A 24,602-nucleotide genomic window follows, 5' to 3' on the forward strand; every position below is an offset into this window, starting at 1 on the left:
GACTCTCTTCTACCCTCAACACAATGATGGCCCTGCCTGGAACCTGGGATTCTGCCCTTAAATTGCTATGCATAAGTGGTATATTACAGCATTAAATCTTTCCAAATATAAAAATGGCTAAAATGTCAATCAATTAGTCCATAACAGAGATTTCATTGACCTTCTTTTGAATATAATGACCCACCTTGTTATTTACCTTGCATCATTCCCACAAATGGGTTAGCATATTAGTCTGCCAAGGACCTGGTTTGATGCCTTACAAAGACTGTACACTGCAACATACGCAGTTTAAATCTTGATGTCTTCAAAAGCTGTCATCCAGTTTTCATGAAATTTCCATGACCTACTTAAAAGTCCTCTCTCCATCACCATGACTATATTTAGGGAGGTAAAATAGAATTGTAGTGAAATAACTGTACCAATTATGGAGATCAAATAGAATTTTAGTGAAATAACTGTACCAATTATGGAGGTCAAATAGAATTTTAGTGAAATAACTGTACCAGTTAGGGAAGAGCAAGTTCTTGAAATGTAATTTAAAGAAAATATCTAGGGAGGAACAATCTCTTGAAATCTGATTTTAAGAAATAATTATACTATTTATGACAGAGACTTCTCTTAAAATTTGATTTTAAGGAATTAATTATACTAATTAATGAGCATAGCACTCACCTAAACTCTGAGTTAATAGAAATAACTATAACAATTAGTTGGTGGAACATTCTCTGAAGGTCTAAGAAGTTGGATGAAAAAGTTCATTTCATCATGATTTTGGTTAATCCAGGAAAGTCTATAATCTCATTCCATTGTACATGTTAATCCAGGAAAGTCTATAATCTCATTCCATTGTACATGTTAATCCAGGAAAGTCTATAATCTCATTCCATTGTACATGTTAATCCAGGAAAGTCTATAATCTCATTCCATTGTACATGTTAATTCAGGAAAGTTTATAATCTCATTCCATTGTACATGTTAATCCAGGAAAGTCTGTAATCTCATTCCATTGTACATGTTAATCCAGGAAAGTCTATAATCTCATTCCATTGTACATGTTAATCCAGGAAAAGTCTATATTCTCATGCCATTTTACATGTTAATCCAGGAAAGGTCTCTATTCTCATTCCATTTTACAGGGAGGTACTGCACAGGTGGTAATATCACTGGTGATTGTGCTGCTGGGTTTATCTGCTATTCCGGTGTCAATACACCCATCCCTGGCAATGTCACTAATACAGGAAATGGAAGTTTATGTCCATATGGGTTTTACTGTCCAGCAGGTAAACATAACTCTGCCAAGCTCTTCTCCTCATGCTCCCACCATCATGTATGGATATACACAGAGTGTGATCTGTGTCAAGGTGTATGCTTCAGCCATCCTGTATGGATAGACACACAGTGTAATCTGTGTCAAGGTGTATGATGTTGATCTCTATATCCATCTAGTTTATCCTCACTGTATGATTGGAAAAATAAAGTTTGATCCAACTTGATATATGTTTAATTCATCCATACTGTATGTGAAGACATAATGTTCAATTGATGTTGATGGATGTCTGATTCATCTATACTGTATGGGAAGACATAATGTTCAATTGATGTTGATGGGTGTCTGATTCATCCATACTGTATGGGAAGACATAATGTTCAATTGATGTTGATGGATGTCTGATTCATCTATACTGTATGGGAAGACATAATGTTCAGTTGATGTTGATAGATGTCTAATTCATCTATACTGTATGGGAAGACATAATGTTCAATTGATGTTGATAGATGTCTGATTCATCTATACTGTATGGGAAGACATAATGTTCAATTGATGTTGATGGATGTCTGATTCATCTATACTGTATGGGAAGACATAATGTTCAGTTGATGTTGATAGATGTCTGATTCATCCATACTGTATGGGAAGACATAATGTTCAATTGATGTTGATGGATGTCTAATTCATCTATACTGTATGGGAAGACATAATGTTCAATTGATGTTGATGGATGTCTGATTCATCTATACTGTATGGGAAGACATAATGTTCAATTGATGTTGATGGATGTCTGATTCATCTATACTGTATGGGAAGACATAATGTTCAGTTGATGTTGATAGATGTCTAATTCATCTATACTGTATGTTTGGGAAGACATAATGTTCAATTGATGTTGATAGATGTCTGATTTGTCCATAATTTTGTAAAAGTCATCAAGTTTGATCCATGTTGATATATGTCTAATTCATCCATACTGTATGGGAAGACATAATGTTCAATTGATGTTGATGGATGTCTGATTCATCTATACTGTATGGGAAGACATAATGTTCAGTTGATGTTGATAGATGTCTAATTCATCTATACTGTATGATTGGGAAGACATAATGTTCAATTGATGTTGATAGATGTCTGATTTGTCCATAATTTTGTAAAAGACATCAAGTTTGATCCATGTTGATATATGTCTAATTCATCCATACTCTATGGGAAGCATAATGTTCAATCCATGTTGATATATGTCTAATTCATCCATACTGTATGGCAAGACACAATGTTCAATCCATGTTGATATATCTCTGATTTATCCATACTGTATGATTGGGAAGACATAATGTTCAATCCATGTTGATATGTCTAATTCATCTATACTGTATGGGAAGACAAAGTTTTGTACATTAGTAATTAACCTAAAGTCATTTAAACATGATCTGTACATTAGTAATAAACCTAAAGTCTTTTAAATATGACCCGCACATTAGTAATAAACCTTAAGTCATTTAAATATGACCTGTACATTAGTAATTAATCTAAAGTCATTTAAACATGACCTGTACATTAGTAATAAACCTAAAGTCATTTAAACTTGACCTGTACATTAGTAATTAACCTAAAGTCATTTAAGCATGACCTGTACATTAGTAATTAACCTAAAGTCATTTAAATATGACCTGCACATTAGTAATTAACCTAAAGTCTTTTAAACTTGACCTGTACATTAGTAATAAACCTAAAGTCATTTAAATATGACCTGCACATTAGTAATAAACCTAAAGTCATTTAAATATGACCTGTGCATTAGTAATAAACCTTAAGTCATTTAAATATGACCTGTACATTAGTAATTAACCTAAAGTCATTTAAACTTGACCTGTACATTATTAATCAACATAAAGTCATTTAAACATGACCTGCACACTAGTAATAAACCTAAAGTCATTTAAACTTGACCTGTACATTAGTAATAAACCTAAAGTCATTTAAGCATGACCTGTGCATTAGTAATTAACCTGAAGTCATTTAAGCATGACCTGTACATTAGTAATTAACCTAAAGTCATTTAAACTTGACCTGTACATTAGTAATAAACCTAAAGTCATTTAAATATGACTTGTACATTAGTAATTAACCTAAAGTCATTTAAACATGACCTGTACATTAGTAATCAACATAAAGTCATTTAAACAAATGACCTGCACATTAGTAATAAACCTGAAGTCATTTAAGCATGACTTGTACATTAGTAATTAACCTAAAGTCATTTAAACTTGACCTGTACATTAGTAATCAACATAAAGTCATTTAAACATGACTTGTACATTAGTAATTAACCTAAAGCCTGATTGGTCATCGAGTTTGACATGAGATTATCAAATACCATCACAAACATTGTGTATTTAGTATTAGTAGATGGTGAGTAGACAGTAAGAATTGAAATCTACTTCATACTGGCAAAATTGCCACTGTGGAGCAAGATGATTTGCTTTTTTAATTTACTTTCTCAACGTGAGAGTACTTCTGTAAATAGTCCAGTTAATAGGAGTTATATTTGTTAATCTATTGGCAAACAATGGTGATTGGAACAATTTTCACCAACAATAATAACATCATGACTAAGCAATAATTCTAGTATTGGACTTGGTGTAAGTGATCAGTCCAAGAGCATATGCAGAAAAAATCTGTGCAGTTTAGATGGAGAAATAAATAAAATAATGAATCAATCAATGAAATAGTCACACACAAATAATAATAATAATAATAATAATAATAATATTCAGTGTAAATGATCAGACAAAGAGAAGATACAGAAAAAGATGCAGTTTAGATGAGAAACTAAATGAATTAATGAATCACTCATTGAAATAGTCTAAAACATGTATTATTATTATTATTATTATTATTATTAATGTCTGTGTGTAATACAGGCAACTGGCCATTGATACATATCCATGCATCATGTGGTACAAAAAGGTGTTTAAATATGAACAGAGAAAAGCTTGATTTATTTTGGAAATGTTATACATGCAAAGTAATCATTATTGTATAATGTTTGTATATGAGTGGAATACAAATGTATATTAAACAGTAATCACACAGTATAGATTAAAGAGAACCCTGACACCCACATGGAACAGACAGATGTTGTGTGACATTAATCCAATGTCTGTGTAATAGGAGTTGATGATTTCTCTAATCTATATGGCTTTTATAGTAAACATTGCTAAGTTAGTCTTCAGAATTTTTACTTTATCATTTTGTATAAAAGTCCTTAAAAAATTGAAGTTGGATTTTTATAAACAAAGGTGGGTAAGTATTATCTTATAAAATGGAATTCATTTTCAATGATAATAATAATAATAATAATATTTATTACACATTTTAAGACCAATATACTTATATAAGTTTAATAATAATAGTAATAATAATAATAATAATAATACATGTATTAATATTATTTATTGCAAATTTTAAGACCAGTATATAAGTTTAACAATAATAATCATAATAATAATAGTAATAATTACTGTAATTGATCAGACCCATGTACATATATAAGTGTTGTAGTAATGCATTAAGTCTTTAGCATTGGCTAATTTGTGTGGTCAGGTGTTTGAACTGTGCAGTTCAGCTGGTAATATTGACTAGTCATTATCCCTGTAGTCATCTATCATTTTCATGTAAAGTCCATCTCTATATTATCCCCAAAACTTTTCAGACCTAATGACCTATGCAATTCTAGTATATTTCCATATATTCTTGAGACGAAATGCCTTTTAAAAAATCCCTTTACTTTTTATAAACTTGACTGGGAGGCATGATTATAAAACCAAGATGCAATTTTTATCCAATAGTTTATTTTATTCTCTTTTTTCAGGAACAACTGTGCCACAGACCTGTCCACCAGGCAAGTTCCTAGCAGTTCAGGGAGCTCCAGACAGTACATACTGCACAGCATGCCCAGGAGGACGAATTTGCCCAGACAATTCCACTTTGTCAGAACCTTGTTGGGCTGGTTACTATTGCCTTTTTAATGTGGGAAATCCCACTCCATGCCCAAATGGGACTTACAATAACCAGACTGGAGCCAGTGATAGCAGCTGGTGCAAGATTTGCCCAGATGGGTATGTCTGCTACATGAATGGAATCGCCAACTACACCTTATATCCTTGTCCTCTGGGTCATTTCTGTCCCAATGGAACACTGGTGCCAATGCCTTGTCCTCCTGGAAAATACAGGTCAGTAGATTAGCAGTGAGATCATCAATGTAAGGAATTAGGACAGTGCTTTATTTCTACTCATTTTTAGATTTGTAAAATCTTTTATAATAAACTGTACTTGTTTTAATTAGGTTAGGTCATGTACAGTTAATTTAGTTATATGTTTTTTGACAGTGAAATATATACTTCATCATTCATTGTCAATATTCATCATCCATTGTCTATGATGCCTCATGCATTGTCAATCACTTATCATCCATTGTATGTGATGCATCATCCATTGTCTATCACGCCTCAAACATTGGCCATCATTCATCATTCATTGGCCATCAACCATTGTCCATCATGTATCATGCATTGTCTATCATGCATCAAACATTGTCTATAATGCATCAAACATTGTCCATGATGCATCATCCATTGTCTATCGTGCATCATCCATGTTCCATCATGCAATGTCCATTGTGTATCATTAATCAAACATTCTCCATCATGCATTATCCAACATCTATCATGCATCAAACATTGTCCATCAGGCATCATCCGTCATCTATCATGAATCAAACATTGTCCATCATCCATCACCCAATGTCTATCATGCATTAAATATTGTATATCGTGCATCATCCATTGTACATCAAATTTCCCTTTTCCATCTTAACAAAAAAGCACTGGGAAAATTTATATCAAACTTGGTAGTAATATTTCTTGTGAAATGATCTACAAAAAGGTTTGTTTTTATGTGACTCAGAAAGCAGTGGTATGATTTCAGTTGCAATTAGACTGGAGAACCTCTGTTTTCAACTATTTTTGCAAAATGCGTAAATCAATTTTTCATTGGACTTTGTAGAAGTTTTGCCTAGAAATTATTTTAATACAATTGTGTTTGGATTGACTCCCCTAAATATGAAGTGGCTTGCAAAGCAACCATATGGAAAAATATATGAATGATGTAGTCAATTTCGATCAAACATAGTACGGATGTTTTTAATGGGAAAAGCTCATTAACCATTGTGCCCAGAGTGGCTCCCCAAGCACAATAACTCCACAACAACTAAACAGGAAACCTTTAGATGTCATTTACATCCATTTATATGCAGCTATTTATTACTAACATATAAAACCTATTATAGAATAACTTTCTGTGCCAGACAGCCATGCTATATCAAACCATGCTATATCAGACCATGCTATATCAAACCATGCTATATCAAACCATGCTATATCAGACCATGCCATATCAAACCATGCTATACCAAACCGTACTATATCAGACCATGATATATCAAGCCAAGCTATATCAAACCATGATATATCAGACCATGCTATATCAGATCAAATATGATAGGTTGAACAACTTTCTCAGTCTTACAAAGAATTCCAATGAAACATCTAGTCCAGGTATGAACACCTTTCATATTCATTCAAAAGATGTCAGTGGACCATCTAGTCCAGGCATGAATACCTTTCACATTCATACAAAGGATTCCAATGGATGATTTAGTCCAGGTATGAACACCTTTCACATTGCTGCAAAAGATGTCAATGGACCATCTAGTCCAGGCATGAACACCTTTCACATTCATTCAAAAGATGTCAAATGACCATCTAGTCCAGGCATGAATACCTTTCACATTCATACAAAGGATTCCATTGGATGATTTAGTCCAGGTATGAACACCTTTCACATTGCTGCAAAAGATGTCAAATGACCATCTAGTCCAGGCATAAACACCTTTCACGTTCATTCAGAAGATGTAAATGGACCATATAGTCCAGGCATGAACACCTTTCACATTCATTCATAAGATGTCAAATGACCATCTAGTCCAGGTATTAACACCTTTCATGTACATTTAAAAGATGTAAATTGACCATCTAGTCCAGGTATTAACACCTTTCATGTTCATTCCAAAGATGTAAATGGACCATCTAGTCCAGGCATGAACACCTTTCACATTCATTCAGAAGATGTAAATTGACCATCTAGTCCAGGTATTAACACCTTTCATGTTCATTCCAAAGATGTAAATGGACCATCTAGTCCAGGCATGAACACCTTTCACATTCATTCAAAAGATGTCAAGGGACCATCTAGTCCAGGCATAAACACCTTTCACATTCATTCAAAAGATGTCAAGGGACCATCTAGTCCAGGCATTAACACTTTTCAGGTTCATTCAAACGATGTAAATGGATCATCTAGTCCAGGCATGAACACCTTTCACATTCATTCAAAAGATGTAAATTAATCATCTAAACACCTTTCACATCCAAAAGCTGTCAAGGGACCATCTAGTCCAGGTATGAACACCTTTCACATTCATTCAAAAGGTGTCAATGGACCATCTAGTCCAAGCGTGAATACCTTACACATTCATTCAAAAGATGTAAATTAAACATCTGGTCCAGGCATGAACACCTTTCATGTCCATTCAGAACATGTCAATGGACCATCTAGTCCAGGCATAAACACCTTTCACATTCATTCAGAAAATGTCAAGGGAACATCTAGTCCAGGCATTAACACCTTTCATGTCCATTCAAAATATGTAAATGGACCATCTATTCCAGGCATGAACACCTTTCACATTCATTCAAAAGATGTAAATTAATCATCTGAACACCTTTCACATCCAAAAGATGTCAATGGACCATCTAGTCCAGGCATTAACACCTTTCATGTCCATTCAAAAGATGTCAAATAGACCATCTAGTCCAGGCATGAACACCTTTCACATTCATTCAAAGATGTAAATTAATCATCTAAACACCTTTCACATCCAAAAGATGTCAGTGGGCCATTTAGTCCAGGCATGAACACCATTCACATTGCCTCATTGATGTAAATGAACCATCCAGTCCTGGCATGAACATGTTTCCCATTCATTCAAACATTGCCAATGAACCAACTGTTCAAGTTGAAGTTGCTGAAAGCAGCAACAGATAAATATGTCATCAGGTTCTATCAGATTGCTGGTCAGGTTCTATCAGACTGCTGGAAATTATCCTCACATATGTATCATTCAGCCAAAGTCACATGACTTTTACTACATTTGCCCTTAGAATAATGTATGCCAGGGAATTGATATCAGGCCTCTTTGGTTGTCATGGTTTCCCTTTGACAAATAGGTTAATATCACAATTGGCATGTTTTTGAGTTCATGAACCATACCTGTGATATCATGAAGTGTGAGAAACTACCCCACAGAAAGTGTGATCATCTCAAAGTCCTACTCCTAACTAAGGTCAATTTCTTCCCAAAAGAAGAAAATTCATTATATTGATAACTTTTCTTGAGATATTTTCAACCAAAAAATCATAACCTTGTGTTTTCTTTATGTATTGCATATAAGAGTAAGGCTGTAACTAGATAGACTTAAGTCTTGATTGAAAAACACCCAGGGATCTGGGCAGCCAAGTGGTCTAAGATGCTTGCCTTTATAGAACACTGATATCTCACCCCTGTCCATGTGGGTTCAAATCTCGGCCTCAGCCAGTGTATGTGAGAAAGCTTGTAGCTTCCCATTTGTATGTGGTTCTTCCCAGGGTTTTCCTGGGTTCTTCCACCACCAGTATATTTTGGTGACCATTGTAGCCTATCTTGTGCTGAAACATGGCATTAAAACAATAAAGAAAAGAAAACAAAAAACACCAAACCAAATTGTTATTCCATAAAGTCCTCAATATACTGACTTGTAAATTGAATCCAAAGGACAGGTGTGGGGGTGCATTTCACATCCATACACATAAATTGTCCAAACACATAAATTGATTAAAATAGATCATATCTCAAACTATTACTCCAGTCTTGAAGGCATTTTTAAAAATTTCACCATCTGGTACTGTACTCTGAAAAGTATCGTAGGTGAAATAAGAAGCCCCAAGGTCAGGGTTATAATGATTACATTTACCACAGGCACAAGAGTAAGTTACTGTTGTACCACTTTTACAGGGACACCCAAGCTGCAGCCAGTGAAGCTGATTGTCATCTGTGTCCAGCAGGAAGTTATTGTCCAGACTTTAACATGACATACAGTGGTATTGACTGTCAGGATGGGTATTACTGTAATGAAGGAGCCCAGAACGAGACCATCTGTCCTGCTGGTAAGTACTTCACTCTTTGTTTCTCATCATTCAATGAGATATTTTTCTCTTTGCATTGTGTGATAAATATCTCATTAAATAGTGTAGCTGAGATATAACATTTCACAGTGAGCTACAGAACTTATGCCATATTGCCATGTTTGTATGATATCTCATATGGTTTAATCCATAAGCCATATTAGTATCATATCTCATACAATTTAATCAACATGCCATTGTAGTAGTATATTTCATACAATTTAATCCATGGGCCATATTAGTGTGATATATCTTACAATTTAATCCATAGGCCAAATTAGTATGATATATCATACCATTTAATCCATAGGCCATATTATTGTGATATATCATACAATTTAATCCATAGGCCATATTAGTGTAATATATCATACAGTTTAATCCATAGGCCATATTAGTGTGATATATCATACAATTTAATCCATAGGCCATATTAGTTTGATATATCGTACCATTTAATCCATAGGCCATATTAGTGTGATATATCATACAGTTTAATCCATAGGCCATATTAGTGTGATATATTATACCATTTAATCCATAGGCCATATTAGTGTGATATGCAGTTTAAGCCATAGGTCATATTAGTGTGATATCTTATGCAATTTAATTCTTTAAGTTGGGGAGCTGCCATAGCTTAGTTTGTAGAGGATCATGGGTTTGACATCCAGCCAGAGTTGGCTGCGTTGGTGTGTTCTTGGAAAAGGCACATACCTCCTGTTTCCATGAGCAAGATACAGCTAATAGTCTCAAAAGACATCTACAAATAATCCATTAGGTTTTTATTAGTATTATAACTGCATGTTAACACGTGAAAGACCATTTACTGTCAAGGCAATAGAAGTAACTTGCTTTACTTGAGACATACCATGGCAGCTGGGCAGAAATTTAATCTCCATTTGCTGATTATCAGTGCAAGCTGTTAAGCACTGAGCCTCTATTTTTTCCAAATATTCCTTGTTATCATTTGGCAGCAATGCCAGCTACATACCAATAGTGATAAAGCATATGATGTATTAGCCAATTAAACCATTTATGCCATCCAAGGCAATGTTCCTATCTAGTTCCATAATACATTATGATGAATTAGCCAATTAAACCACTTATGCCATCCAAGGCAATGCTCCTAGCTAGTTTATAATATATTATGATGTATTAACCAATTAAACCATTTATGTCATCCAAGGCAATGTTCCTAGCTAGTTCCATAATACATTATGATGTATTAACAAATTAAACCACTTATGCCATCCAAGGCAATGTTCCTAGCTAGTTCCATAATATATTATGATGTATTAACCAATTTAACCACTTATGTCATCCAAGGCAATGTTCCTAGCTAGTTCCATAGTACATTATGATGTATTAACCAATTAAACCACTTATGCCATCCAAGGCAATGTTCCTAGCTAGTTCCATAGTACATTATGATGTATTAACCAATTAAACCACTTATGTCATCCAAGGCAATGTTCCTAGCTAGTTCCATAATACATTATGATGTATTAACCAATTAAACCACTTACGTCACCCAAGGCAATGTTCCTAGCTAGTTCCATAATACATTATGATGTATTAACCAATTAAACCACTTATGTCATCCAAGGCAATGTTCCTAGCTAGTTCCATAGTACATTATGATGTATTAACCAATTAAACCACTTATGCCATCCAAGGCAATGTTCCTAGCTAGTTCCATAATACATTATGATGTATTAACCAATTAAACCACTTATACCATCCAAGGCAATGTTCCTAGCTAGTTCCATAATACATTATGATGTATTAACCAATTAAACCACTTATGTCATCCAAGGCAATGTTCCTAGCTAGTTCCATAATACATTATGATGTATTAACCAATTAAACCACTTATGTCATCCAAGGCAATGTTCCTAGCTAGTTCCATAGTACATTATGATGTATTAACCAATTAAACCACTTATGCCATCCAAGGCAATGTTCCTAGCTAGTTCCATAATACATTATGATGTATTAACCAATTAAACCACTTATGCCATCCAAGGCAATGTTCCTAACTAGTTCATAATATATTATGATGTATTAACCAATTTAACCATTTATGTCATCCAAGGCAATGTTCATAGCTAGTTCCATAATACATTATGATGTATTAACCAATTAAACCACTTACGTCATCCAAGGCAATGTTCCTAGCTAGTTCCATAATACTTTATGATGTATTAACCAATTAAACCACTTATACCATCCAAGGCAATGTTCCTAGCTAGTTCCATAATACATTATGATGTATTAACCAATTAAACCACTTACGTCACCCAAGGCAATGTTCCTAGCTAGCTAGCTAGTTTCATAATATATTATGATGTATTAACCAATTTAACCACTTATGTCATCCAAGGCAATGTTCCTAGCTAGTTCCATAGTACATTATGATGTATTAACCAATTAAACCACTTACGTCATCCAAGGCAATGTTCCTAGCTAGTTCCATAATACATTATGATGTATTAACCAATTAAACCACTTATACCATCCAAAGCAATGTTCCTAGCTAGTTCCATAATACATTATGATGTATTAACCAATTAAACCACTTATGTCATCCAAGGCAATGTTCCTAGCTAGTTCCATAATACATTATGATGTATTAACCAATTAAACCACTTATGCCATCCAAGGCAATGTTCCTAGCTAGTTCCATAATACATTATGATGTATTAACCAATTAAACCACTTATGTCATCCAAGGCAATGTTCCTAGCTAGTTCCATAATACATTATGATGTATTAACCAATTAAACCACTTATGTCATCCAAGGCAATGTTCCTAGCTAGTTCCATAATACATTATGATGTATTAACCAATTAAACCACTTATGCCATCCAAGGCAATGTTCCTAGCTAGTTCCATAATACATTATGATGTATTAACCAATTAAACCACTTATGCCATCCAAGGCAATGTTCCTAGCTAGTTCAATATTACAGTAAAACCAACAACAGTGTTTTAAAATTGTGTTGTTTGTTGAAGCTGAAATTTTTATTAAAAAGATGAATGAAAGAGTTGTGACATAAATTAATTTGGTATAGAGATCAAATATCTCATTTTGTTCTGCTGATAATAAGTATAATTACATGGTTCCTTTGAAATGGTATTTTCACTTGCCTGAAACAAGTTAAATTTAAAAAGGTTTAATTAAATAAATCAATTAGGGACCTTTGTTTTGTTGAATACCAAGTTTTTTGAACCAGGAAGCCCATCATTTTGACCTTATGTTGGCACCAGTTACTACGATGTTTATCATTTCATCAAACTTTAGATGCCCCTCAACAAAAGTCAATCATTTTTAGAAGTCTATTATTGTTAGATCAATAAATTATATTCTTATGAATTTTGTCATTGAGACTCCAATGATATGACTGTTCACATTTGCATGACAGTTAAATGGAAGCTGTACTGGCCAAGACATTTGATTTATAATATGTGACTTTAGTTATTGTTGAAGAAAACAAACTCAGATACTTGCTTCTTTTTTAAAATAAATAATTAATTTTTGTTTTTTTAGGCTACTATTGTCCAGAGTCAGCAAAGAAGATTGCATGCCCACCAGGATTTTATTGCCCCGAGGCATCCACTGCCCCAACAATTTGTCCTCCTGGTCACTACTGCAGTGGAGATGGCTATGATGTGTGTAACTGCTCAGATTCAGGTATGTAAATATTGACTAAATCAAACCTGTATGAATGGTAACATCAGTTTAAAAATCACCTGCCTCATAATGGTCAGAATCAGGTATGTAAATATTGACTATGTCAAACCTGTATAAATGGTAACTCTATGTAAAGATCACCTGCCTCATAATGGTCAGATTCACTCTCCAGATCACTTTGATGATATGAATGTCCTGCATATAGTTATTACCTGCTTAGTATGGTCAGTAGCCATGGTAAATGGCCTCCATTTAGTATATTGTTAGTAACCTGTGCAAATATGTTTCTTGTATGTCTTAAATATTGAGAGACTAGGATTTATCGACTTCAATGCTTTAAAACACAATACTCACCCATACATTATTATAGTCTTTTCCCTTTATTAATAACTCTAAATACAACTTAGCTTTTTCTTGTTAATATTTGCTGTGTTTTAACTTTTGTTTTGCCAGGGTATGTGTTACTTTAAATAAAGGTCATTTGTAATGGATTCTTTGGTCAGTCCCCAAAGTGATCAATAGACAGATTTTACTGTAAATGTCACTATTGTCCAGTCTTCTAAGTGACCGCTTGGTGCAGATTTGACTATAAATGTTAATTTTGGCCAGCCCCCAAAGTAACCTCTGGACACAGATTGGACTCTAATGGTATTTTTCCCCAGTCCTTAAAGTGACCTCTGGATACAGATTTGACTGTAAATATATGTTTGACCAGTCCTTAAAGTGACCTCTGGACACAGATTTGACTGTAAATATATGTTTGACCAGTCCCTAAAGTGACTACTGACACAGATTTAACTATAAATGGCATTTTAAATAGTCATTTAAGTGACTACTGGACTCAGATTTGACTGTAAATGGCATCTTTAGCTAATCCCCAAATTGAACACTTGAAATAGGTTTGACTGTTAATGAAATAGGGTAAAATCTGGGTAGGAAGCACATAGGTAATAATTAGCATATACAGAATAAAATGCACATGGACTTTCCAGTATTTTTGTCATAAAAAATATGTGTATATCTATATTTTAAAAAATCTTTTACACATTACATTTCTTACCTGATGATTGTCACTATGATTGTTCTGTTCTTCCTTAGCAATCAACACAATTAACATGCTTGTTTTCTTTTTACCTTGTCCTAATTCTGACATTTTGTCTTGATATCTTTCTACCTTGTCCTGATACTGACACCCCTCCTTACTATCTTTCTTCTCTTTCAAATGATCAATTTAATTCCATTTTACCAGATGACAAGTCTAAGTCAGTGCATCATGGTAGATTTACTATTGATAGACACATATAAAAAAATGGTGGATACTACCTCCACTATTTTTTAAATAGAGTGTTAGCTTATTAATGCAGATTTTACAATATGGAAATGCTTCCTGAAGGTCTTTAACCAGAAATTTCTTTGAAAATATTTTAAATACCCATCTTAAGTTGGGCATCATGCTGTGCAATTGTTTGTCAGTCTGTCATTCCATCAATGTATCTATCTGTTAACATTTGTTTGAGTTATTTTAACATTTGGAGAAATATTCACAGAACTATGGTTAATGTCTGCCAATATGGTTAATGTCTGACATGTCAAGATGGCCATTTGACAGTATTCAGGTCATTTGATGAGAATGTCTGGACATTAGGGCAATATTATGATCTCCTACAGACATTTTTATGATTTTAAAAAGAATTTGGGAATCTTCAGAACAATTCTTGACAAAAATATTTGACACATATACATATCTTGTAGGTGCAATTGAACCTCAGAAGTGTCCACTTGGATACAAAGAGTATGACGGATCAAACAGAACAACCTTTGAAGAAACATGCGAGCCATGCAGAGGTGGCACATATGGAGCATCTGTTGACCGTTCTGAGTGTACAGTTTGTCGAGCTGGGGTTGTTTGTCTTGACCATGCCACAACTGATGAGCCAGGAAAAAATGATACTTCATGGGGACCAAACAATACCAATTCCTATCTCTGTCCTAAAGGTAAGATAAATGGTATTTAAGGTCAACTAAGGCATTTTCTGTTCAAACTTATGTTTGAATCTTCTGAACCTCAATGCCTCAGATAAACAGCATATCTTTATATTTAACTCAATTGAAATAGTAAAATACACAATTTTATCTTCCAGTTTATTTACCAGATGCACAAGAATTTTATCATTCCTTCATAAAATCAATTATGTGTGTATCTTTCAAAAAACAAACAGTTGATTCAAGCTTTCAGTCTAATTTTATTGTCTGGTGCTAATTTAATGATGAAAGAAACTAAAACAAGCATAGATGTGGTGTGTAAAAAAGTATGGTAAACCAGTCTAATTTTAATTACTGAAATTTACAGGGTGCTTGCTTGCTCATTTGTTGCATAAAATAAATCATTCAGATAATATCAGACAGACATTTAAAATATCAGGAATACAGCATAAAATATATGAAGACCACATTTATATAAAAAAATCAAAATATTTTTAGTTTTTTTCCAATCCCATAAAGATGAGTGGCAGAGACAATCACTATTGTGGCTGGAAATAATTAAAATTAAAACCCATCAAAAACAAGGTATTAATGGGACATGGAAAAGATTACTGAATTAGTTGTTTCAGCATTTACTTTACAAATAATTTTAAACTGAAAAATACCAAATTATTTTTATTAAATATTATTTCACTCAGTTAATTTTAATTTTATGAGTCAAATCCCCAAAAGGTTATCTAAGGCATTGAACTCAGAAAAGCCCATATTCATTTTTATAATGAAATTCTATAATAATTGCATTTATAAAGGTGATCTTTACAAAGTTTGGAACAGGTGCTACCTGCCTCTGTTACATATGAGATGGTGAACCATCAGTAGAGCAAAACTGTCAGTGTCAATAAACCATATATAGTCATCATTTTTCCATGGACAATATATAGTCATCATTTTTCCATAAACCATATATAGTCATCATTTTTCCACAAACCATATATAGTCATCATTTTTTCATAAACCATATATAGTCATTATTTTTCCATAAAGCATATATAGTCATCATTTTTCCATAAAGCATATTTAGCCATCATTTTTCCATGGGCATTTCATAGCCATCATTTTTCCATAAACAATTTATAGTCATCATTTTTCCATAAAGCATATATAGTCTTCATTTTTCCATGGACAATATATAGCCATCATTTTTCCATAAAGCATATATAGTCATCATTTTTCCATAAAGCATATTTAGCCATCATTTTTCCATGGGCATTTCATAGCCATCATTTTTCCATAAACAATATATAGTCATCATTTTTCCATAAACCATATATAGTCTTCATTTTTCCATGGACAATATATAGCCATCATTTTTCCATAAACCATATATAGTCATCATTTTTCCATAAACAAGATATAGTCATCATTTTTCCATAAAGCATATATAGTCATCATTTTTCCATAAAGCATATTTAGCCATCATTTTTCCATGGGCATTTCATAGCCATCATTTTTCCATGGACCATATATAGTCATCATTTTTCCATAAACCATATACTGTATAGCCATCATTTTTCCATAAAGCATATATAGTCTTCATTTTTCCATGGACAATATATAGCCATCATTTTTCCATAAAGCATATATAGTCATCATTTTTCCATAAAGCATATTTAGCCATCATTTTTCCATGGGCATTTCATAGCCATCATTTTTCCATAAACAATATATAGTCATCATTTTTCCATAAACCATATATAGTCTTCATTTTTCCATGGACAATATATAGCCATCATTTTTCCATAAACCATATATAGTCATCATTTTTCCATAAACAATGTATAGTCATCATTTTTCCATAAAGCATATATAGTCATCATTTTTCCATAAAGCATATTTAGCCATCATTTTTCCATGGGCATTTCATAGCCATCATTTTTCCATAAACAATATATAGTCATCATTTTTCCATAAAGCATATATAGTCATCATTTTTCCATGGGCCTTTTATAGCCATCATTTTTCCATAAACCATATATAGTCATCATTTTTCCATAAAGCATATTTAGCCATCATTTTTCCATGGGCATTTCATAGCCATCATTTTTCCATAAACAATATATAGTCATCATTTTTCCATAAAGCATATATAGTCATCATTTTTCCATGGGCCTTTTATAGCCATCATTTTTCCATAAACCATATATAGTCATCATTTTTCCATAAAGCATATTTAGCCATCATTTTTCCATGGGCATTTCATAGCCATCATTTTTCCATAAACAATATATAGTCATCATTTTTCCATAAAGCATATATAGTCATCATTTTTCCATGGGCCTTTTATAGCCATCATTTTTCCATAAACCATATATAGTCATCATTTTTCCATAAAGCATATATAGTCATCATTTTTCCATAAAGCGTTTTTAGCCATCATTTTTCCATGAACCATATTTAGCCATCATTTTTCCATGGACCATATATAGTCATCATTTTTCCATAAACCATATACTGTATAGCCATCATTTTTCCATAAACCATATATAGCCATCATTTTTCCATGGACCATATATAGTCATCATTTTCCCATAAACCATATATAGTCATCATTTTTCCATGGGCCTTTTATAGCCATCATATTTTAATGATTAACCAGTACTATCAATGCACTTATACATTAGTTACTAGTTGGCTTGTTCTGAAAAGATGTTATACATTGTTATTCATAAGAGTGAAAGGGGCATTAGTCGAGGGAGGCTAAAAAAGTAGTTGGGTTTTGTGTTCATAATGTTAAAGTAACTCTTATTTAATTTATTTATTTATTTGCAATTCCCATCATTTTGTTCTCCAGGATACTGTCTGAATTCATGGAAACTGTATTATGTAATTTTGAATGAGAATATATGCCCTTTAAGACTTAATATTCCAATAGCAGACACAAGCATGGAAAATTGTTTTTCTGAATTCTTTAATATGCTTCTATTTATTCCAGGGTATTATTGCCCAGCAGGCAGTTCAGAACCCACAGCTTGCCCAGTAGGGCGTTATAATCCTAGTTTGGAGGGCACAAGCCTGGACAGCTGCTTGGAGTGCCCAGTTGACCACTTTAACCACCTGACTGCCCAGACAGGATGCTTCCATTGTGGAGGGGAGGCCTCCCAATCTAAAACTGGGCAATCCACCTGCACTTGTAATGGCGATGGGCGAGATTTCCAGGTAAATTGTATACTTTTGTACTTTCTCCTATAAATAATGATCCTCATTATCCTATTTATCTAATGATACGGTCATGGTTGATAAGAAGCCCATCCCTAACGTTTTGAAAGCTTTGTGAACATATTCCTCAGGTATATATTAATCTGGTAATATGCCCACTTATTATTTGTGGAGAAATGTATTATGCTGGCGATCCGGTTTAATCACAGATTTAGTTTGGTAATTTATGGCACAGCAACACAAGTAGGTTGTTTAGTGCTGAGGCAATTGTAGTAAACTACCTTAACCAAGGACACATGGCAGTAACTGACTCTGTTTGGTTCAGTGATAGGATTTGAACCCACATCCTTTTGGTTGTCAGTCTGGCACACTAACCACTGAGCCTCTGCAGCTCTAGTTTAATCACAGACAAATGCTGTCTTGCAAAGTTTAAGTGTACTGTGCATGAAACTCTTGCAAAATCTTTAGTACTGGATGATGAATCGACACATTTAGTCTTAGCTCCAACATTGTAAATATCTTTAATATTTCTCTAAATATTTTGTAAAAAAAATTACCTTGAAAAATATGTGCCAAAACTTTTACATTTATCAGTAACACAGAAATCAATAGTGGAAATTATGTCAGTGGCAAAGGTAAATTGTTGCAATTTCATTTTATATTCAAGATTCAAATAGAAGTATTTTCTTATTTTTATTCTAGGAGAGTGACCGTAGATGCCCATGTACTGCTGGTTTCCTTGAGAATGATGATCAAAAGGACTGTGTGAAAATTGTCTATGACCTATGTACAACTGGTCAGACTCGAAGCCAGAGTGGAGCCTGCTATACTGATGCTCAGTGGGTGACCTACTGCAGAGATCAGGTAGTTTCCTGGAGTTTTTCTTTGGAATCTATAAAGCAAAGCACATGACATAGAAGTGAGTGAGTAGTGGCTGGGGCTGGAAGGGGAATATGAAGTAAATGTGACTTGTTCTCTTAATCAGTTCACATTGGGGATATATGAAATATGTTCAACCTTTGACCCTTTCTAATAAAACCTTGGGATACATAAGACTCAATGAGAAATAACTTTTAAAATACTAGAAACCACAACTGTTCATAGCAGGTGGCAAATTTGATGATTCAACAAGTTTGAAATTTATAAATCTCATGTCAAATTTTTTTATATACATCTTTTGGTTGTAAATGGCACTTTTAGCAGCTTTTTGGTTTTATAATGCTGAGGAAATGAGATCTATGTGCCTTTTCCAAGGGTACACTAGGGCAGCATAACCAGGATGGTCAGGGTGGGTATTGAACCAGGGTCTTTGGATTATGCATGTGATGCCTTGCTGATTTGCTGCAGTGCCCCTCATGTTTTTAGATGGGATGGGTATTCTTGAAGATGTAAAATTAAGTAATTTTGTACAAATAGAGTACTGTTTTAACCTTTAGCAATTTTTATTTTAGCACTCACGCATACAGGAAATTTTTATTTTAGTAGGGACAATTTGCAGTATATCCAATTTAGCATATGTTGAATTGCTGTTGACTACATCAGACTGTATTGAAGATAGGTCAAGCTAGATTATTTACCTTGAAGATAGGTCAAGCTAGGTTATTTACCTTGAAGATAGGTCAAGCTAGGTTATTTACCTTGAAGAGGTCAAGCTAGGTTATTTACCTTGAAGATAGGTCAAGCTAGGTTATTTACCTTTCAAAGAGGAATAAAGTCAAGAAGAAAAATATCATGCAATCACATTACCAGTATGTCATCACTGCTTTGGTGGCCTAGTGATAAGAGTGTCTGCCTTGGAAGCAGGAGGTTGTGGGTTCAAACCCCAGCCAAGTCATACCAAGGAGTTACAAAAATGGTACTTAAAGCTGTCTCGCTAGGCACTCAGCATTAAGAGGTTAGTGTTAGGACTGGTCAGCCTGGTGTTAGGAAAATGTGACTGGGTGGGACATGAACACCCCCTGCCCTACAGTCTAAACTTGATTGACTAATGGTCTTTGGCTGGTACTAATGAACAAGAACACCTCCTGCCCTCTAGTCTAAGCTTGACTGACTACTGAATGTTCACAGTTAAAGTGCCTAGCATGAAAGATCATTATGATTCCCATAAGAAACATCTCTTGTTTGCTGACATGATATATTGTGATTTGTAATCATTATATTGCACTAATCTATTTTTGGACATTGTGCAGTTCAAATAGTACTTTATTAATGCTGAAAGAAATTGAATTTCAGCTCTTCAAATTAAATTGTGCAATGCATTGGTCAGTTGTCTTCAGAGTCAGCAGTGTTCTACTAGTGTCTATACAGAGTCAGCAATGTCTTTCTAGTGCCTGCACAGTCAACAGTGCCCTACTAGTGCACGCACAGTCAGCAGTACCGTACTTGTACCTGCACAGATTCAGCATGCCCCCAACTAGTGCCTGCACAGTCAACAATGCATTTCTAATGCCTCCACAGTAACAGTGCCCCAATAGTGCCTCCACAGTCAACAGTGCCCCAATAGTGCCTGAAAAGATGACTGCTAAACTTGTTTCTCTTGTCAACATTGTAGTTTTATCTTTGTTCTTTTATGATTTCACTCACTTTCTGCTGCTTCAAGATTTTTCCATTTGAAACTCTATTTTAACTTTGCCATCCTGATCTTTAATGGAAATGAGTTCCATATCCTCACATCTGAAAACTGCATTTGATTTACTCAAGTCCAGTTGCAAACTGCACAGGTCCAGATCTGCCATTGCATCATATGCTGGCAGATGTAGGTCTGTGCATTTTATTAGTAATAATAATAATGACTTTATTTAAAGAGGGTAACATAATTAGCTAAGAACTAATCTACCTTGAGGCCCTCATACAAATTAATTCATTTATTTTAGCTGCATCTCTGAAGCCACTGGATATATTGGGTTTGAAAGAAGGAAATAGAGTGAGCATTTCTAATCTCAATTGGAATACTATTCTAAGCAAAGTTCCAGAGTATTGGAAACTTTTTTAAAATAATTCCTTATTTGGTTTGGGAATTTTATACTGCTGGGTAGACATGGATCGCAGGTGGGGAGTATTACCATGTAGCCTATACTGGAATAGTGATTGTAAATATTCAGGAGCATTATTATTGGATATCCTGTACAATACTTTGGCTTTTCTCAAATTGGTTCATTCTTTAAACAGTAATATTTTTAACTTACCAGCTAAATTTTTCATGCTTTCTTTCTGGATTGATATTAGCCAAAATGCTCTTTTTTGAAGATGTGCCAGCTTTCCTATGTCTTTATCATTTGAATTGCACCATACTGTATTACAATAGTCAAAATAGGGTTGTATGTAACTGTTATAAAACAGTTTTCTGTGCCTTATCCTTCTAAGAAGCTATAAACTTGAATTGACCTTTTTACTGTTATGTTTGATATGTTCAGTCCATGATAGGTTATTATCTACCAAAACACCAAGTAGTCTATCATGACAGACCATTTGCAAATTTTTATCCTTCCATGTCAGATATAGTTCATCACTATCAAGATTTGTCCTTTTTTGCCGTGCTGAGATAAGTAATATTTTAGTTTTACCATTATTTACCACCGTGCCATTGCATGTGCGCCAGTTGTCCAGTTTGTTTAGGGCATTCTGTAAAGAAGTTTCGAGTTCATGGTTTGTGTTTTGGATGTCTGACAATGTTGTGTCATCTGCATAGAGATCTGTAGATGATATTGAGTCCCTTAGTAAAAGTGGTTGGTCATTAAAAAATAAAATAAATAGCAATGGACCTAGAATTGAGCCTTGTGGTACTCCATATCTAATTGTTCCAGGATCAGACAGAACATTATTTATATAAACATGTTGTTTTCTCTCACTTAAGTATGAAGTAAACCATCTAACTGCTTTCATCCCAATGGTAGATTTTCAGTTTCTTCAAAAGGACTTCATGACCCACCATGTCATAATCATTAGAACAAACAACATAGACCCTGATCTGTGGGTGCATTTTGCAATAACAGATTTGGGCCAGCATTGTTTATAATTTAACTTAACTTATAAGTGAGTACAATTGGTACAGTACCTTCACAGAGTCTAGATTTCCCTTAAAAACTTCCTGTATCTAACCAGCAATTAATTTTGTCACATCTGTTGTATACATAAGGGCTTTGGTAGCTTCTCAAGGGTTGGTGGTTCTTTCTGGGGATTTCCTGGGTTCTTTCTCCACCATTAATATTGGCTGCCATGTATAGCCTATCATGTGCTGAAAAATGGCGTTAAACCTTCAACAACAACAACAACAGCATAAGGGCTTTGTGAAATCACATGTTGTTTTTGGATATTGATATGCTGATGGGGGTGTTTTACAGCACATTAACACAGGTAGGTTATTTAGTGTTGAGGTAATTGGAGTCAAGTGCTTGCCATAGTAATTTGAAGCGACATGGTCTGATAAACCAATGAACAAAATGGCGGACATCAATCACTTCCTGTTCTAGCTCATGAATCTTTTCAACAAATCCACAAAATCAGGCCAGGTCCTATAAAACAACATCACTTCTCTGGTATTGGGGAACATGTCCTAAAACACAATGCGTCAGTATCCTTGCTCAAACTAATTTCTATTTAAAATGTAAGGTATTCCTATTAATCAGTGCTGGTTACTCACCTGAGCAAATCACACAATGCAACCCTAAATGATAAACATCTGCTTTCTTTTCATTTTTTGGGGGACTTGATAGATATCATAAGTTAAAACATGTTACACCCCATTAGCTTATCTCTAATCACCCTTGCCCTCATCATACACAAAATATTTACCCTGATGTTCTCTGCAGATTACAATAATAACACACACCAGTACTGATTAGGGATCATCCAAGATTATTGCTCTCCACCTACCTCATTACCACTCTATAAAAAAAACAATGTCGAAGGTAGAAGGACCAGTGTGTAGGAACAAACTCATTCTCCTCTCTCTCTGTAACCTTTTGTTTGCTGAACCAGAACCAAATCCAGCCCCAAGAACCATCAAGTTTTCTTGTGGGTTCTGCAACAAAGCCTGTCAACAAACAACACCAAGTGTGTGCTGTGATTCATGCAAATTATGGTTTTATCAAGAGTGTATGGGTATGCCAGATGCCATGTTCAAAACTCTCCACATTGTAAGCTGGGAATGTATTCAGTGTGGTTTGCCAAACTTCTCCACTCAAATATTTGACACTTTTGTCTTCAATACCAGTAACAGTTACCAATGCAGACAGTGGGATAAGTTTTAACAACCCAAATGCTACTAAATCTCCACACAAGTGGAGAAGCACCTCTACACCACATGGTCCCACTGGAATTAGAACTGACTTGCCCATGAGAATCCTAGTAATTATTTGTCAGTCTATAAAGGGACCTGAAAAGAATGGACTACTAAACAATATAATCTCCTCTACCAAAGCCACCATTTTTATTGGTACAGAATTTTGGCTAGACAGCAACATAAATTCATCTGAAGTATTCCCAGCAAATTTCAGGTCCTACCACAAAGATCATCCAAAGGGATCCCATGGGGGTGGTGTATTTGTCCTACTATCAGACCAGTATTTCCAGCTGCGAGCCAGAAGAACTTTAGACAGAGAATAACTTTGTGTTAGTTTGGGCCAAAATCAAGGTTAAAGAGAATCAGATCTATATGTGTGTGCCTTCTACAAACCTCTATCCTTAACCAATCCAAACTACCTAGATCAGCTTCACCCCTGCCTTACAAGGAAATAAATGCCTCCAAGGACTGTGAGATCCTTGAAGAAGACCTGAACCAACTGGCCTTCTGGGAAAGAACTTTGGGATTGTCATTCCATCCAGAAAAATGCAGCAATCCTAAGAGTTTACAGGAAGAAATCACCAATCTTGCCCAAATATACTCTTAAAGGGCACAAGTTAGCCAATGAACAGGCCACAAAATATCTTGGGGTTGAATTGTCTATAGACCTGTCTTGGAAAAGGCACATAGACAAGATAGTGATAGTTTCCTGTACCGCAACCTCCATATCAACAATGCAGAAGTAAAAAGTGCAGCATGTTTCACTCTGGTTTGACTATGTCTTGAGTACTGCTCAACTTTGAGGAACCCAC

General features: G+C 34.4%; 1 protein-coding gene across 1 annotated transcript in view; it reads left to right on the forward strand.

Moving 5' to 3' along the window:
- Positions 1–24,602, forward strand: part of LOC149790601 (uncharacterized) — a 400,967-nt gene that overhangs the window by 300,354 nt on the left and 76,011 nt on the right. The window contains exons 103-109 of the mRNA XM_089972700.1: positions 1,137–1,280; positions 5,148–5,508; positions 9,446–9,597; positions 13,167–13,310; positions 15,063–15,305; positions 18,286–18,509; positions 19,212–19,373. Of these exons, the coding sequence (XP_089828826.1) occupies positions 1,137–1,280; positions 5,148–5,508; positions 9,446–9,597; positions 13,167–13,310; positions 15,063–15,305; positions 18,286–18,509; positions 19,212–19,373 (1,430 nt within the window). The remainder of the gene's footprint in view (positions 1–1,136; positions 1,281–5,147; positions 5,509–9,445; positions 9,598–13,166; positions 13,311–15,062; positions 15,306–18,285; positions 18,510–19,211; positions 19,374–24,602) is intronic.

Source organism: Sinohyriopsis cumingii, chromosome 10, assembly GCF_028554795.1.
Source record: "Sinohyriopsis cumingii isolate HCF-2022 chromosome 10, ASM2855479v2, whole genome shotgun sequence".
NCBI lineage: Eukaryota > Metazoa > Mollusca > Bivalvia > Unionida > Unionidae > Sinohyriopsis > Sinohyriopsis cumingii.